The 18,288-nt window shown below is 34.1% G+C and overlaps 1 protein-coding gene across 1 annotated transcript; it reads left to right on the top strand.

Moving 5' to 3' along the window:
* The first annotated feature begins 2,282 nt into the window (after nucleotides 1-2,282).
* LOC144979037 (metal cation symporter ZIP14-like) lies at nucleotides 2,283-17,932 on the top strand. The gene is made up of 8 exons (XM_078925652.1): nucleotides 2,283-3,100; nucleotides 8,443-8,614; nucleotides 9,163-9,332; nucleotides 10,130-10,252; nucleotides 12,014-12,205; nucleotides 13,822-14,077; nucleotides 15,335-15,522; nucleotides 16,822-17,932. The coding sequence occupies exons 1-8, from the start codon at nucleotides 2,645-2,647 to the stop codon at nucleotides 16,969-16,971; spliced, it is 1,707 nt and encodes a 568-aa protein (XP_078781778.1). The 5' UTR covers nucleotides 2,283-2,644; the 3' UTR covers nucleotides 16,972-17,932.
* Nucleotides 17,933-18,288: the final 356 nt, after the last annotated feature.

Below are 18,288 nucleotides of genomic sequence, written 5' to 3'. Positions count from 1 at the left end.
TTTTACAGTGTTAGAGGAATTTCTCAATGTGGTTCTATATCAACATCGATTAATAGTGGTCTCAAGTTACTTTGTACCAAATTTGGTGCTTTCATCACTAATTTGCACAATTTTACCCTAATTCCCCTAGCTATAATATATGATGAAGCTCTCTCTCTCTCTCTCCTCTCTCTCTCTCTCTCTCCTCTCTCTCTCTCTCTCTCTCTCTCTCTCTCTCTCTCTCTCTCTCTCTCTCTCTCTCTCTCTCTCTCTCTTTTATTTTCCCCACTGTTGTTTTAACACAGATTGTAATGCGTGGTATGTTGACTGTTGACGTTTAGCCTCCCGTCTGCTGCTGTCGCCATCGATGTTAACTAGTCGTACTCTAGAAAAACACGTATTTCAAAATTTGGCCACAAAACGTCCCGAAGGTTTAAACGACTCTCATCTTGGCGAAAATAACTCATAGATGTCTCTCAAATCCGGGACTGGGACTTGAATGAAGACTTCGCAATTTTCCTTTTTGATCGTTCTTTTTGGGTGGTTTTTTTTTTTTTTTTTTTTTTTTTTTTTTTTTTAATTAAAAAAAATCGGATTTCTTTATTTATTTGTCATTTCGAATGTTTGTTTGTTTTTTTTAAAATCTATTTATTTATTTATTTATTTTTTTTACCAAGATGGGTCGTCATCTAACTCACTCAATCCTAGAGATTTTTGCTACTTTTCAAAATTGGAAAAATGTATTTAAAATGAGCATTATTCGACAACCATTAACATGCAAACATTAAGTTTTAAAACATGAGCTTTGATACTACGCCTATAATTTGTTTCAGAAAAATGTTATAAATAAATAGGCATGGGGTAAAGTAACCCTGGGTAAACTACGGATATAGTCGGTGTTAGGGTTGAGTGAGTTAAATCGATCGATATTTGAAGGACGAGTTTTATGGCCAAATGTTGAAATACGTTATTCTTACAGAATACAACAGTTTTAACTTGGTTAAATTTGTTTTCTGAGCTTGTTCGTATTTATTTATTAGAGGACAGGACGCTTCTTCCTTCCATCATTTGGAGATAGCCATCCAGCCAGCCCCTATCGAACGCAACCTCTATCTATACTTGGTTTTTGGATTACAGTAGGTCAGACATTCGTGAAACCATTACTACCTTTGCGCAGAAGTGACATTAAAAAAATTTTCTTTTCTTTTTGGTGAGAGAGTTCATTATTTGGTTTCATATTGTTGGAGAAGGGTTTGGTATTTTTTTTTTTTTACCAAGATGGGTCGTCATTTTAAAGCGATCAATAGTCAAAGGACGAGTTTTATGGCCAAATGTTGAAATACGTTATTCTTACAGAGTACAACAGTTTTAACTGATTAATTTTGTTTTCTGAGCTTGTTCATATATATATTTATTAGAGGACAGGACGCTTCTTCTTTCCACTATTTAGAGATAGCCATCCATGCAGCCCCTATCGAACGCAACCTCTATCTATAGGCTACTTGCTTTTGGATTACAGTATTCAGACATTCGTGAAACCATTACTACCTTTGCGCAGAAGTGACATTAAAAAAAATTTTCTTTTCTTTTTGGTGAGAGAGTTCATTATTTGGTTTCATATTGTTGGAGAAGGGTTTGGTAGTTTTTTTGTTTTGTTTTTGTTTTTTTGTTTTTTGTTGTTTTTTTTTAACCAAGATGGGTCGTCATTTAAAGCGATCAATAGTCAAAAGACGAGTTTTATGGCCAAATGTTGAAATACGTTATTCTTACAGAGTACAACAGTTTTAACTGATTAAATTTGTTTTCTGAGCTTGTTCATATATATATTTATTAGAGGACAGGACGCTTCTTCTTTCCACTATTTAGAGATAGCCATCCAGCCAGCCCCTATCGAACGCAACCTCTATCTATAGGCTACTTGGTTTTGGATTACAGTATTCAGACATTCGTGAAACCAACACGTTCGCGCAGAAGTGAAGCTTTTTCTTTTTTAAAAACTTTTTGGTGGGAGAGTTCATTATTTGACCGTCTGGTTTCATATTGTTGGAGAACGGTTTGTATTTAAACTTAATTTTTTTTTTTTTTAGGTTTGTTTGTTCGTTGGTTTGTTTTGTTTGTGTGTGTGTGTGGGGGGGGTGGTTTGTTGTTTTTTTTTTTTAGTTTTGAGTTTTATTTATTTCTTTATTTGTTATTTACAGTTTCTTTTTTTTTGTTTGGTTGGTTGGTTTAGGTTTTTGTTTTTTGTTTGTTTTTTTTTTGGGGGGGGGGGGGGGAGTGTTTTTTTTTTTTTTTTTTTTTTTTTTTTATTGTTGTTTGTTTGTTTATTTTGAATCGTACTTATTTGTTATTTACAGTTACTTTATTTTTTTCTTTTCTTTTCTTCTTTATTTCCAGAGCCGAGACCAACACCACCCAAAGACAAGATTACCTTTATAGTTGTTTTTTTTTTTTTTTTACACTAATACACTGTAAAAAATTAACATTTAAAAAGCCTTCCATTGGTCACTCTGTCTTGATTATTTTATTTTATTTTACTTCTGTCAGTTCTAAAGTATAATATTTTAGTGCAACTGGAAAACTTGATTTTAAAAATAAAAGAAAAACAAACACACCAAAAAAAAAAAAAAAAAACAAGAAAAACAAGAAAAAAAAAACTTTTTAAAAAATGGCCCCATTGTCATCGGTGTCTTCTTCTTCTTCTCCGTCGTCGTCGTCATCCACATTATCGTCTAAAAATCATCGTCGAGGAATTGTCACGATGTCAGCAATTCTACAAACGATCATCTTCACATCTGCTGTTTTAATATCCTCTGTTTCGTCGACGTTATCGTCATCCTCATCGTCGTCGTCCACCACGGTCTATTCATCCGATAGCCTTGGAGATATATTTACATCGGCGTTATTGTCCAAATCATTAGCAGCAGCAGCATCGTCGTCGTCATCGTCATCGTCATCATCTAACAGCAGTCAAGCAAGTTTAGGAGATTTGATTTCAATGTTACAGCTGGACTGGTTGACGTCATCATCATCATTATCGTCGTCCACTATAGGCAGTGAGTGTCTGCGGAATGCTTCTCTATCTACGGACAAGGCTGCTGATTGCATTGTGTCCCAGGGGAAGGTACGATTTTTCACTTTTTAAAAATTAATATAAATTCGTAGTATGTGCAGTCTTCACCCCCCCCCCCCCCCCCCCCTCTTTTTTTCCTCGCATTGTAGTTGCTGCAGATCGAATGAAGTTGACGTCACTCGGGCCTTTGTTATTGGTTTGTTTGTTTGTTTGTTTTTTTTGCCATCCGCGTTTATGAGTTATGAGTAATTCTCACTAAACTGTATTAACCATACTAAAGATAGTATGCACTTAGCTAAGAAGTTCATAACATTGCCATCCGGAAGTATAACGGACCAACACACAAAACTGTGTGTATCCATGAACGTTTATGGTCAGGTTAATAGAGTTTAGTGAAAATTACTCATAAACGCGGATGGCAAAAAAAAAAAACAATAACAAAGACCTGAGTGACGGCAACTAAGAACTATCTATTAAAAAAAACCGTTTAAGATTACACATAGTTTTGTGTGTTGGTCCGTTATACTCGGCAATGTTTTGAACGTCTTAGCCAAGCGCACACTATCTATAGAAGGAGCGAAATTAACGTCACTCAGCTCTTTGTTATTGATTTTAGCCAGCCATTTTTCATGATGACTGTTACACAAAATTCTATCGATCAGACCATTAACGTTCAGTGTTACACATAGTTTTGTGTGTTGGTCCACGTTATATCCGGCTGGCGGATGTTGTGAATGTTTTGGCTAAACACATAACAACAATAAGATAGGAAGATCGGAAGGTCCTGGTTCGAGCCTCGTGCTCGGCGCATAGTTGAGTCCTTGGAAAAGGCTCTTTACTCACATTCTCTCACCGTTCTCAGGTGTAAAATGAGTACCTGGCCGTTAACAGCGTTGTCTTTGTCCGAAAAATTGTAATATCGCCTAACAGGCGTCATGTCCCGTCCTACATGTTAAATGTTCCTGTTGACCAGGGACCCCTTGTAAAGCTCTTACATCTAGTGGATATTGCCCTATATAAAGCTCAATTTTAATTTTTTTTTTTTTATATGTCTTCTTACTTTTACCTGTCTTGCTTTTTTTTTTTTTTTTTTTAAAATAATGTATTTCGGGTATTGATGGTATGCGTTTAAGTTAAGTACTCGCCAGATCTTTCCTACCATCAGACAAAACGTGACTGTGCGTTAATTTTAACGTTTATCGTGAGTTGAAAGATAATTTAGAATTAGCCGAGTGACGTCAACTTCTTGCATTCTATAGATAGAATGCGCTTGGCCAAGGAGTTCACAACATTGCCATCTCACAAACGCGGATGGCAAAAACAATAACAAAGGCCTGAGTGACGTCATCTGCATACTATCTATAGCGGTATAAATCTACCGACAGAAAAGTCTTCTATACATAGTTCGAAGTTGACGTCACTCAAGTATTTGTTATTGTTTTTGGTCATCCGCGTTTATGAGTAATTGTCACTAAACTGCATTAACCAGCAGACTATAAACGACCATGGATACACACAGTTTTGTGTGTAGGTCCTTTATACTTCCGGATGGCAATGTTGTGAGCTTCTTAGCCAAGCGCATACTATCTATAGGATTGAAGTTGACATCACAGAGCTCTTTTTTTTTTTCTTTTTTTTTTTTTTTTTTGGGGGGGGGGGGGGGGTTGTAACCGCCAATGAGGTGATTAGTCCATAATAATACTAAGATTATAAAATGTTTAAGGTTACACATCGTTTTGTGTGTTGGTTCGTTTATTCTGGCGGGCAGAAAATTGAGTATTTGACTTAAATTCATAACTTCAATTTATCGCTGGGTTTTGTGTTTTTATTTTTATTTATTTATTTTTATTTTTTTTTTTGGACACAGTGGACACAAACAAAACGAAACAAAAATTTACACTCTTATAGAAGGAACGAAATTGACGTCGCTCAGCTCTTGTTTTGTTTTTGTTTTTTTTTAGCCAGCCATTTTTTAAATGAAAAGTTCTAAATTTATCAATCAGACTATAAATTATAAACGTTTAAGGTTACACATAGTTTTGTGTGTTGGTTTGGTTCATTTTATTCTGACGGGCATAAGTTGTGAGTATTTTACTTAACATCAATTTATGTCAAACGTTCAAGGTTACACTTAGTTTTGTGTATTGGTCCGTCATATCCGGCTGACAGTTGCTGTATTTTATCTCAACGCATAGCATCAATATATTCATAATATGAGAGACGAGTTACAGCACGTATTGTAATATTATGACAACTGACTTAATCTGCCGAACTCTGAAAAATGAAAAAAACATTTAAAAACTTGGCCAGAAAACTCGTCCTTCAAATATCGATCGATTTAAATGACCCTTGTCTTGGCAAAAAACTCTCAAACCCGAGACTTCACAAAGTCTTCATTACGGTCTCAGGTTTGAGAGTTTTTGCCAAGATGAGGGTCATTTAAATCGATCGATATTTGAATGACGAGTTTTCTGGTCAAATTTTTAAATATGGGTTTTTCCAGAGTACGGCAGTGATGTGCTTGACTTCTTTTCTTTTCTAAACAGGTTATTTTTAGTAACAACGATGGGTGACGCTGTCGTGTTGACAGTTGTTTGTGAAAATTGCCATAAATAATTGATAAATAGAATAAATAGATGTTAAACAACTAAATGGGGGGGGGGGGGGGGGGGTGGGATTAGTTGGGAGAGCATTGGCCTCGCACGCAAACTGTCCGTATCGAACACCACTGTGCAAATCGGGAATTTTAAAATGCTATATTAAAAATGTTATTTTAACACCCCCCCCCCCCCCCCCCGACATTAGTAACAGGCTCCAACAGTCCTGCCGTCACTTCCGTCGTAATCACGCATAGTACGGAACAATGGCGGGCTTATGAGATATTATGAAATATTTCTGCAACGAGCATAAAAATGTATCTAGAGGAGAAAAACATTATTATAAATATGATCATGTTTTGACTTTTATACATTCTGATCACATGACACATGAAACGTTCTACCCAGCATGAAGAATAAAAGTACCGATTTTCTTTGTTTAGAACCACGATGCTCGCCGTTGCTGGGCAACTTGACATCAGACTATTATTGAATCTATTTGGGTTCCTTGGTCTTTGCGATAGACCAGCGTCCTTTGAAAACGGTTACGGGCAATTAATCAACTCTTGTCCTTTTGGCGCTGCCGCGACCGGGATACTGGGTGGGGCTCCTGGCCTCCCGTCGTTGACTTTTTTTTTATTTAAACCCTCCCGTAGTGGACTTACTGTGTCTTCTATCACCCTATATCTGTTTACCAGCACGCTATATGTCTTTGTCTTGGGATGAGATTTCTTGGTTTTTATCTTGGCCTTGGCCGGATACCCTAGCTGGGAGGGAAACAGCCGAATAGTATATAGTTAGAGTTTTGGGAGATGATATTTTTTGTTTTGTAAATCATTTCTCTGTTATGTACCGCAATAATATGTTTTGATTACATATTATATATGATTTGTAAACATTCGAGTGTATTCCTCTTAGTGGGGACCTGTGCTTGTGTCTGGATGAGACTTTTAGGTGATCTCAAACTAAGTATTTTGATAGTGTGCTCTTGTTTCCTATTTGAACCAATTCCCCTTTGTCTGTCTTGTGTGCTTTAATTGTAATTATTCTATAACTTTCCACTATCCAATTCCCCCCCCCCCCCTTTTTTTTTTTACTGGCGCTGATATGACCTTAATGTCTTTTGCATAGCGCGCTAAACCCATAAAAACAAAAACAAACAAAAAAAAAAAACCAAAAAAAAAAAAAAAAAAACAGCGACGGGATAAACACGGTCCCGATAGTAAAGTGGTCCTTCAGAGAATCATAAGGCTCATGGAGCTGGAGTTTATCCCCAAAAAAGTAACAAGTGAGCTCTACAACACAGTGTTTAATATTTATAGATGTAATCAAAGCATTTCTTTACATTTTGTGATGTACAAGAGAAATCAGATTGAGAAAATTGTTGGCTGCATCGTAACGGATGTGACAATGTTCCTGTGGGTGGTAAGGAAAGGGTTAAACGGACAGTATCAATTACTCGTGGTTACCCTTCTGAAGGCAGCTAGTAGTCCATCCATCGCAGCGTACTTTACCCCCCAGATATAACAGACCCAGCTACCCAATTCAATTATTACTGCACCCGGGGATTGATCCAACCAAATCCCTTTGCGTGTGAAGCGAGTGCTCGACCAATTGAGCTACCGGGACACCCCCCCCCCCCCCTTTCCCCCATGGACCATATAAGTGACAGTGTCAAGGTACTCTATAACCCTTTCCTTACCACCTATTGGAAAATCGTCACATTTGTTACGATCCAACTGTCATTTTTCTCATCCAGATTTCATTTCTATTTGCTATAGCTATAAAAACTTGACATTTTGTAAAATTAAGAGCTCATGTTTTCGAACAATAGAATGTGCTTGCTGCTTTTCTGTATGAGTAAGAAATGTCTGTTTTTGTGTTGGATGGGTGTGACGTTTTGGGGAAAATTCTGAAAATGGTTTGTAAGGAGTGGGTTAAAAAGACATTTAAAAAAACATTTATTTCCTTTTTTTTTTTTAACGAGTTGCAGTGCAAGGAGCAACAACGATATGCATAGGCAAAACAGAAAAAAACAAAAAAACAAAAGAAAACAACCCCCCCCCCCCCCCCCAAAAAAAAAAAACCCAAAACAACAAGAGCAAAGTAAAACAAAAACAAAAATAAATAGAGAAAGCATTGCATCAGTACGTATTTTTATTTATAAGGGCGATATTCCCAGCCTACATCCGATCCCTGGCTTGGCCTTTTTCAGGGGTTTCATCAACTGTCTTTTGACTTCCTGATTTGGCTGGGATATCGAGGGAGACTACTATAATGTCATGTCATGTCTGTTTGTTTGTTTCTTTCTTTTTTGTTTGTTTGTTTGTTGTTTTTTTGTTTTTGTTTTTGTTTTTTTTTTGGTTGTTTTTAACCAGTTAACTGTTGTACTCCAAAAAACTCGTATTTAAAAATGTGGCCAGATAATTCGTTCTTCAAATACCTTTACCTTTACCGATGTTCCATGTCGGACACGACATTGGAGATCATGGTTCGCCAGCTCTCTCTCTCTCATCTGCGATTTTCGCACATTGATTTATGGGGCTTCCTACGTACGCTGCGACATTTCCAAGCCAGCTTGTCCTTCTTCGTCCTCGACCACGCTTGCCTTCTATCTTTCCCTCTGCAATGGTCTTCTGTAGTGAGTCGTGCCTTCTGATGTGTCAGAAAATCAAATATCGTCCTTCAAATTTTCTGCTTGTTGTTTTGGGGGTTTTTTTGTTTTTGTTTTTTTTTTTTTGGATCGAATTTTATCAAATTTTGAATATCAACTTTTGTTGATTCTTTCACTTTCAGTGTGTAACCCTAGGCGAGTTGAGTGACCTTTATGCCAAGGACCCTGCTTCGACCTTGACCCCTTTAGAGACGGAGGCCCTATCTCCAGCTCTGCTGTACCATCTGGTGTCGTGTAAATACAATCTCCATGAAGAGGAGCATAAGGAGGCGGAAACACCGTCGTCCCTGGCATGTATGTGTATTGAACCTTCGCCTCTCATTTGTTTTGTATAGTAAGGTGATGATGATGATGGTGATGATAATAATAATGATGATGATAATAATGATAACAATCATGATGATGGTGATGCTGTTAATCAGGATGATGATGATAATGATAATAATAATAATAATAATAATAATGATCGTGAGGATGATGATGATACTAACAATAATAATTATAGTACTAATGATGATAATAATAATAATAATAATAATAATAATAATAATAATAATAATAATAATAATAATAATAATAATGATAATGATAATATTGCTAATAATAATAATGATAATATTGATAATAATAACCTGAGTATTGTGAGAGAATGTGAGCATAGCTCCCTTTTCCAGTGACTGAACTTTGTGCCACTCAGAGCAGGACTCGAACCATGGACCTTCTTATCCAAGGGTGAGTGACATACTGCTAGACCACATAGCCGCGGCATAACATAGAAAGGGTCCTTTTGTCGCAGTTTCATACGGATATTTTTTTTCTTTTCCTCCTTCCATTGATGTCAGCCTGGGGTTACAGCTTCCTGTTTGTGACGGTCATCAACCTCCTGAGTATCACAGGAGCTCTGGTCCTCCCCTGCATGACCTTCAACTCCTACAAGGTGGTCCTCATGTTTCTGGTGGCCCTCGCTGTGGGCACACTGGCTGGTAGCGGACTCCTCTTTCTTATTCCAGAGGTTTGTGGATTTTTAAGAAAATATTTTTTGTTTGTTTTGTTGTCAAATAAAAACTTGATCTTTTATATAGTGCAACATCCTCTAATACGTGTGCTCAAAGCCCTTTTCAAGGGGACCCTAGCCAATAGCAATACTTAACATGATGGCTGTTAGGCGGTATTTCATATTTTTTTTATTCCGACAGATACAATGCTGTTAACGGCCTGGTACTCATTTTACACCTAAGTATGGTGAGAGAATGACAGTAAAGAGTCTTTTCCAAAGACTCAACTATGTGCCGCTCAGAGTGGGATTCGAAACTCTGGACCTAAGCTAGTGTCCTACCGCAAGACTACATAAAAGCATATTCTATTCAGACTAAGATTTATTATGATTATTATCAATCCTAGTTTGGACTTGTTGTAAAGATAAGAGCACGACTGCAAAGTTTCCAATATTCCGTATATTTACGGAATTCAAAGAACTGAACAAGTGTCTATGAAAGGTGTCAGACAAAGCAACGAAGAAAAATACAAGGAAAAAAAAAAACCATCCCAAAAAAACAATCGACCTTGACTGAGGATCATACCTCAGACCTTCTGATTACCAAAAAACAAAAAAAAACAACAAAAAAAAAACAAACAAAAACTAATATATATTGTTTGGGTTCATTTTTTTTTGGTTTAAATGTTTTTTAGTTTTTGTGTTCCTGAATAGAAAATGAAGCCCATATTACTGATTTTCTTTCTTTCGTTCTTTATTTTTTAATTCATTTATATTGATTTATTTTTATTTTAATTTGTGACAATTTAAAACAGGCATTTGAGCTGGACGAGGAACACCATGAGAACTACGCCTGGAAATCGACCACCGTCATGGGTGGCATCTACTTGTTTTTCCTGCTGGAGAAACTGCTCAGGAGCATCAACAATCGGAGAGAGGTAATGGCCAGCTTTTTGCTGACAATACACCTGGAGTCATATAGATTGTGACTTGAGCTTGAGCTGTTATATGGCGCAATATCCACCAAATGTGCTGAAAGCACTTTTTTCTGTTGTAATAATCGATATTATTATTATTATTATTATTATTATTATTATTATTATTATTATTATTATTATTATTATTATTATTATTATTATTATTATTATTATTATTATTATTATTATTATTATTATTATTATTTTGTTGTTGTTGTTGTTGTTGTTATTATTATACTAGTGGGGAATCCAGGACAAATAAGGCTATTTGGAATCGGCAGTCATCTATTATACTTATTATACTACTGTGTTATATTTTTAGATTTGCCGGTAATTCTATGTTCCATGATAAAAATTTAACATTGACTTTAAAGAACAAGATTTGTCCCCAAACCTATGTTTTAAAAGAATAGATTAGAAAAATTATCATTACTTGATTGTATCAAGAGAGATTTAAAATTATGTCAACATTTTTTGTTACGGATAAGATTATTATTACTTGATAGTATCAAGAGAGGTTTAAATTACGTCAATTTCTGTTGTGGATGTGCTAGAATTGCGTAAGATAAATAATTATCATAATGAAAGTCATACGTCAAAAAGGACTGAGCATTTTCTTCGTATTGATTTGAGTCAAGTGTATTATAGAATTATCCTGAAATGAAAAGAAGCTTTGCAAGTTACTCGTATATCAGTCTGTAAAACTAGTTTTGCAATATTTAGATACGCCAGTAATTCTGTGCTCAATGATTAAAATTTTACTTTGGCTGTTCGGAACAATGTTGATCCCCAACTCTATTTTAAAAAATTATAGATTCATACTATTAATGTTGTTATTATTATTATTATTATTATTATTATTATTATTATTATTATTATTATTATTATTATTATTATTATTATTATTATTATTATTATTATTGTTATTATTATTGTTATCATTATTATTATTATTATTATTATTATTATTATTATTATTATTATTATTATTATTATTATTATTATTATTATTATTATTATTATTATTATTATTATTATTATCAGTATTATTATTATCAGTATTATTATTATTATTATTATTATTATTATTATTATTATTATTATTATTATTATTATTTATTATTATTATTATTATTATTATTATTATCAGTATTATTATTATCAGTATTATTATTATCAGTATTATTATTATTATATTATTATTATTATTATTTATTATTATTATTATTATTATTATTTATTTATTATTATTATTATTATTATTATTATTATTATTATTATTATTATTATTATTATTATTATTATTATTTATTATTATTATTATTATTATTATTATTATTATTATTATTTATTATTATTATTATTATTATTATTTTATTATTTTATTATTATATTATTATTATTATTATTTTATTATTATTTTATTATTATTATTATTTTGTTTTATTGTTTTTATTGTTTATTTATTATTTTATTATTATTATTTTTTTTTTTTCTTTTTTTTTTTTATTATTATTATTATTATTATTTTTATTATTATCTTTTATTTATTATTATTATTATTATTATATTATATTATTATTATTATTATTATTATTATTATTATTATTATTATTATTATTATCAGTATTATTATCAGTATTAATATTTTAATATTGTTTTTTTTTTATCATCATCATCATCATTGCCTTTCTAACAACAAATTTCTATTCCTTGGCTTAGAACACCAGACTGAAAAAACGACAAGACGAGGTGGCGACAGCAGGCCAGATCACATCGTCCTTCACACGCAAACCCATCGACAACCATTTGCCTGAAAGGGACTTGGACTCTGCTCTAGAGAATATGCAGACGGATGTCATGTGCTCTGGGCATAGAGTGCACAATGCCCTCGGGGACGGCTTACCACAGGAGGTATGCTTGAATGGATACTTGTTGCCAGGCCATTATGATATCATGTATATATCTTAATAACTTGGGAGCGCAGTAGCTGGGTGTTTAAGGCCGGAAGGTCCCAGGTTGGGGCCCCGCTTCAGGCACTTTTTTTTTTTTTTTTTTTTTCTTTCGGCAAGATTATTAACTCCCCAATTTGCTTTTTTTGGACAACATGGGTGATTCCTGTTGACATGAGACATCTTCTGTGATGGGTTATTTATATTCCTTCAGAGAATGCCTGGATAAAAGTATCTAATCGTACCGTTGCATTGGGGCGTAAGTTTTAAAAATAATGTAGGCCTGTCACACTTCTTTTTCTTTAAAGTAGATCTTTCAGGGTCACTGGGTGGGGATCCTGACCTCCCATAGTGGGCAGGGAGGTACATGCTGTGTCTTCTATCCCCCCATACCCATTTTCCAATTGTTTCCTGTCATTGTCTTGGAATGAGATTACTTAGTTTTGTCCTGATCCTTGCCGGAGTTCCTTGGCTGGGAGGGAAACAGTCGAATGTATAGTTATAGTTTTGGTAGATTATATTTTTTTCCTTGTAAATCATCTCTCTGTTATGCATTGTATTATGTTTAGTTTACATATTATATTATATAATTGGTACACATTTGATTGTATTCCTCTTAGTTGGGACCTGTGCTTGTGTCTGGATGAGACTTTTAGGTGATCTCAAACTAAGTACTTTGATGGTGTGCTCTTGGAATCTACATCTGTTCCCTATTTGAACCAGTTCCTCTTTGTCTTACCTTTTCTTTTGTGCTTTAATTGTAATTCTAGAACTTTTTACTATCCCATTTTCTTCCTTTTTACTGGCGCTGATATGACCTTAATGTGTTGCAAACGCAGTAAAACCCTTAAAAACAAACAAAAAAACAAAACAAAGTAGATCTTTGTTGGTCATAGCCTCCCAAACTGTTGGTCTTAACTACTTTCTGGTTTTCATCTGTGCCATAAGTCCTGCTTCTGTGGAAGTTCTCTTCATCCAGTCCCCTGTATCTTGAGACCACCTTCTCCTCGGTTTCAAATTTTTATCCCAGAGAACTTGATTTTTCTAGATAATACTGATTTTATAACATTTTAGAACCAACAATACTGATATTTTGATATTAAGATGCATTTATAAATATGGCAGTATGTGAGTTAACTTTATAATTATTTTTTTTCCAATCTTTCCCACTTCTCCCCTCTTCCTTCCTTCCTCCCTCCCCCCACTCTCCCATATTCCAATCTGTGACCTCTGCATTTAGCATCTCTTGGTAAGTACACACAAATTTGATTATAGGACGTCAACACATTCATTAGTTATAAACACAAGACTTACTTTTAGATTTTTAAGCGCTTGTTGAGTGAAAGTTTAATTTAAACAACATTTTATAACTAAATAAATGTAATTTAATAATAAAAATGAATAATAAATGACATTTATATAACATAACGCCTACTCCTGATTTCAACAGATAGGTGTTTTACATTCTGAAAATAATTATAGAATTTTGTTATTTGCTGTTGTAATAATTAATGTTGTTATTATTATTATTATTATTATTATTATTATTATTATTATTATTATTATTATTGTCATCATCTTCAGACCGATTGCTCCACTGCCACCACTCCAGATGAGAGCCAGCCCAAGATGAATGGGAACAGCGTTGGGAACCACAAGGCTGGTGGTCACCACCATCAACAAGTGGCACCCGTGGCCTACATGATCATCTTCGGAGACGCTTTGCACAACTTCATCGACGGACTGTCCATCGGGTCAGCGTTCACCAAGAGCATCATGACGGGTATCAGTATCAGCGTTGCCGTCATGTGTGAGGAGCTGCCACACGAATTAGGTAGGTTGGCCCGATGAATAAGTTTAATCGTTGTCATGTGTGAGGAGCTGCCACATGAATTAGGTAGATTGGCACCGATAAATAAGTTTAATCGTTGTCATGTGTGAGGAGCTGCCACACGAATTAGGTAGGTTGGCCCGATGAATAAGTTTAATCGTTGTCATGTGCGAGGAGCTGCCACACGAATTAGGTAGGTTGGCCCGATGAATAAGTTTAATCGTTGTCATGTGTGAGGAGCTGCCACATGAATTAGGTAGGTTGGCCTGATGAATAAGTTTAATCGTTGTCATGTGTGAGGAGCTGCCACACGAATTAGGTAGGTTGGCCCCGGTGAATAAGTTTAATCGTTGTCATGTGTGAGGAGCTGCCACACGAATTAGGTAGGTTGGCCCGATGAATAAGTTTAATCGTTGTCATGTGTGAGGAGCTGCCACACGAATTAGGTAGGTTGGCCCGAGGAATAAGTTTAATCGTTGTCATGTGCGAGGAGCTGCCACACGAATTAGGTAGGTTGGCCCGATGAATAAGTTTAATCGTTGTCATGTGTGAGAAGTTGCCACACGAATTAGGTAGGTTGGCCCCGGTGAATAAGTTTTAATCATTATGCAATTTAGATTCCATTGTCTGATGTCACGCTGCCCAGCAATGGCGAGCAGCATGGTTCTAAACAAAGAAAATTGGTACTTTTTATTCTTCATGTTGGCTAGAACTTTTCATATGTCATGTGATCAGAATGTATAAAAGTCAATATACATGATTCACTTTTGGCCTTATGGCCATATGTCATGGCAATTTTTTTTTTCTTTTTTAGTTGCCTTATTAGTCATGTTTTATGGGTTAAATTACTTCACCTTTATTTTTGCCATTTGTTTAAAGTTTACCAGAGACTAAGCGAATCCAAAGATAGGACTTACCTCTTGTTTATAATAGATATACAATATTTGTATCCCATCCAACATATTTTTTTTATGAAACATATAATTGGATCCTCTTAGGAAAAGGGATGTATGATAATATTAGTTATATTGAACTTCTAGATCAAGAAACAGATTAAAGTGTTTAATTACACTAAAAGAGTCTATGATTGTTAAAATGCTTAAATAATATAGATATAATAATGCTTATGATTCTCGACAAAATGTGTACAATGAATGAAAATGCGTAGAATACAGATTTTTTTTACATAAGGTTGGTAGCCACTGTATATGTCATCACTTTGCATTAATGTCTATTCTATGCTTGCTCCCTTCACATCAGGAGACTTTGCCATCCTACTGAACTCGGGCATGCGTGTGCGTAAAGCTCTCTGCTACAACTTCCTGTCAGCTCTAACGTGTTACGCCGGCACGGCCATCGGCATCATGCTGGGAGAGAACACACAGTCACATGCCTGGATCTTTGCCCTGGCTGGGGGAATGTTTCTCTACATTTCTTTAGTAGACATGGTAAGCTGGTTACATTTGTTTGTTTTTCTTTTTTTTTTTTTTTTTTCAAAATCATGGAATATTATGTTTTGTTGATTAAAAAAAAGAATTTTTTTGGACAAGAAATAGAAGATTTTCTAAATTCAATTCATTATTCATTCATTCACTTGAACAAAAAATCCTATAACTGACTGGTGGAGAAATTGAGTATTGTATTATGGCAAGCGCATTTTTGACTGTGTCTCTTAGTCTGATTGAGTCAGTTGGTTCAAATTAAAAACAAAAACATGTAAAGAATGACAACTTACTTTGTATCCATACACCAGTTAAAATTTTATCAAAGTCAAAGGCTTTGTTGAAGTGATCAGCTTTGTCATGCTTCAAAAGATTCTCTTTTGGTCATATCTAACAGATAATTCCACTGTTTTGTTTTTGGGGAATTATAATTTCTGACTTAGAGATGACTTAAAAATTGAGATGGAGAATAGATGTGAAGTACAGATTTTGACTTGAGAATTTATATAGCGCAATATCCAGTAAACGTGCTCAAAGCGCTTCACAAGGGGTCCCTGATCACCAGCAACACATAACATGTAGAACAAGACATGAAGCCTGTTAGGCGATGTTACTTTTTTTCCGCTTACTACACCTTTACAATTACTTATTTAATCTACATGTGCCATGTAGTTTATACTATGTAATTTTTCTCAGTCAATTTACAATATCATTATTCTGTCTCTAATTCTTAGCTTTTAACTAATTTTTTGTTTCTTATATGTTGACAGCAATATACACTTTACTAGATATCTATATCTTTACAATTATATAATCTGTACATCCCTTGAAATTTAAACTATGTAATTATTCTTACAGCCTACAATATTATTACACTATATATACCTATTACCAAATTTTACTTTACCACATTATATTTACGTATATCATGCTTATGTATGTATCATAGTCGGCATTTTATACGTCTGTACAAAAATTTCCTTTTTGGATGAATAAAGTATATTATTATTATTATTATTATTATTATTATTATTATTATTATTATTATTATTATTATTATTTATTATTATTATTATTATTATTATTATTGTTATTATTATTATTATTATTATTATTATTATTATTATTATTGTTATTATTATTATTATTATTATTATTATTATTATTATTATTATTATTTATTATTATTATTGTTATTATTATTATTATTATTATTATTATTATTATTATTATTATTATTTTATTTTATTATTATTATTATTATTATTATTATTATTATAATCTGTTTCCTCATCCACCCACCAGCTTCCTGAGATGAATGCAGCTGCAGAATCTCCAGAAGGCAAGAAGTTGGGCTCAACCAAAGTCTTCATCATCCACAACCTTGGACTCTTGACCGGTTTCGGCATCATGCTTACATTTGCCTTGTTTGGCCACAACATTACATTTGAGTAGACCAGCATCATTATCTTCGCGTTCGCGTTCGTTGACCATCATCATCATCATCATCAATGTCGTTGGTATCATCTTATATTTGCTGTTTGCCCACAACATTCGAGTAGACCATCATCATCATCATCATCATCATTATCATTATCATTATCATCATTATCATCATCATCATCATTGATGTCTATGTTGTCATCTTCTTATATTTGCCTTGTTTGACCCCAATATTACATTCGAGTAGATCTTCATCATCATCATCATCATCATCATCATCATCATCATCATCAACATCATCATCATCATCGCCATCATCATCTTCATTATCATTATCAATCACGGGAAAAGTTTAACGTCAAGTGACCCCTGAATTCCCAATATCCACTTTTTTAAGTTTTAAGGATTTTCCCCTCATCATATCTGAAAGGCAGTTATTCCATTTTTATACTCCACATAATAATTTATTGCATTTCTCTATTTGAATTGTTTAAATCTTAATGGAAGATTTAAATTTTAAAAATAATAATAAAAAGAATGTTGTTACTTTCAACACAAATAATGTAATTATATATATCATGATCGTTTTTTGTTTTTTTAAATGTCCATTGTGATTGTTAAATACGACTCAGTCAGAAATTACATTGGGAGAGAAAAAAAGAAGAAGAAAAAAAAAAGAGTTTTAAATCAATGATCAAAAGAATTGAAAGGTTTGTGAAAAATCGTCTTTTCATTGTCAATTTTTGACATAACACCTGGTAACTAAATTAAGCTTGAAATTCAATTTCAGTTCACTTTGAAATAAAAAAAAAACCATTTTAAGACGTGGGTCACAAATTGTGTTATGAACATCGACTGCCTATCAGTGTTTCTTTATAGGGAATGAGATTAGCGGAAGAGTAGCGTCCCTTGATTGGACGTCGCCCATAGTCTGTGACGTCACCGGCGGAAAAGTTATTAGAGAGAGAACGTCATCTTGGTTGTGCGCATGCGTCTCGCTTCCGGTGAAAGCGGCTTGAGACACTTCAAAACCAAATTGGCGTTCTCTCTGTAAGGTGACGTCCAATCAAGGGACGCTGCTCTTCCGCTAATCTCATTCCATATAGTTGTCATAGTATAGAATCTCACTCACTACCTTGATGGTCTTTTTATAGAGCTGCCAACTGCCGCGAAAATTTCGTAGAACGACGAATTTTGAGCTGGTTATACAGAGCTTTATGAGTATTTCATATTCATGAACAAAAATTAATATATGACAGCTTGGAAAAGAGAAAAAAATAAGAAATGCAGAACATTTCAGACCCAAAACTCTTCTTCGGGCAATGAAAG

Source organism: Berghia stephanieae, chromosome 8 (genome assembly GCF_034508935.2).
Source record: "Berghia stephanieae isolate SIO BIC M18660-M18661 chromosome 8, UCSD_Bste_1.3, whole genome shotgun sequence".
Classification (NCBI taxonomy): domain Eukaryota; kingdom Metazoa; phylum Mollusca; class Gastropoda; order Nudibranchia; family Aeolidiidae; genus Berghia; species Berghia stephanieae.
This window is presented reverse-complemented; position numbering and strand designations above follow the sequence as displayed.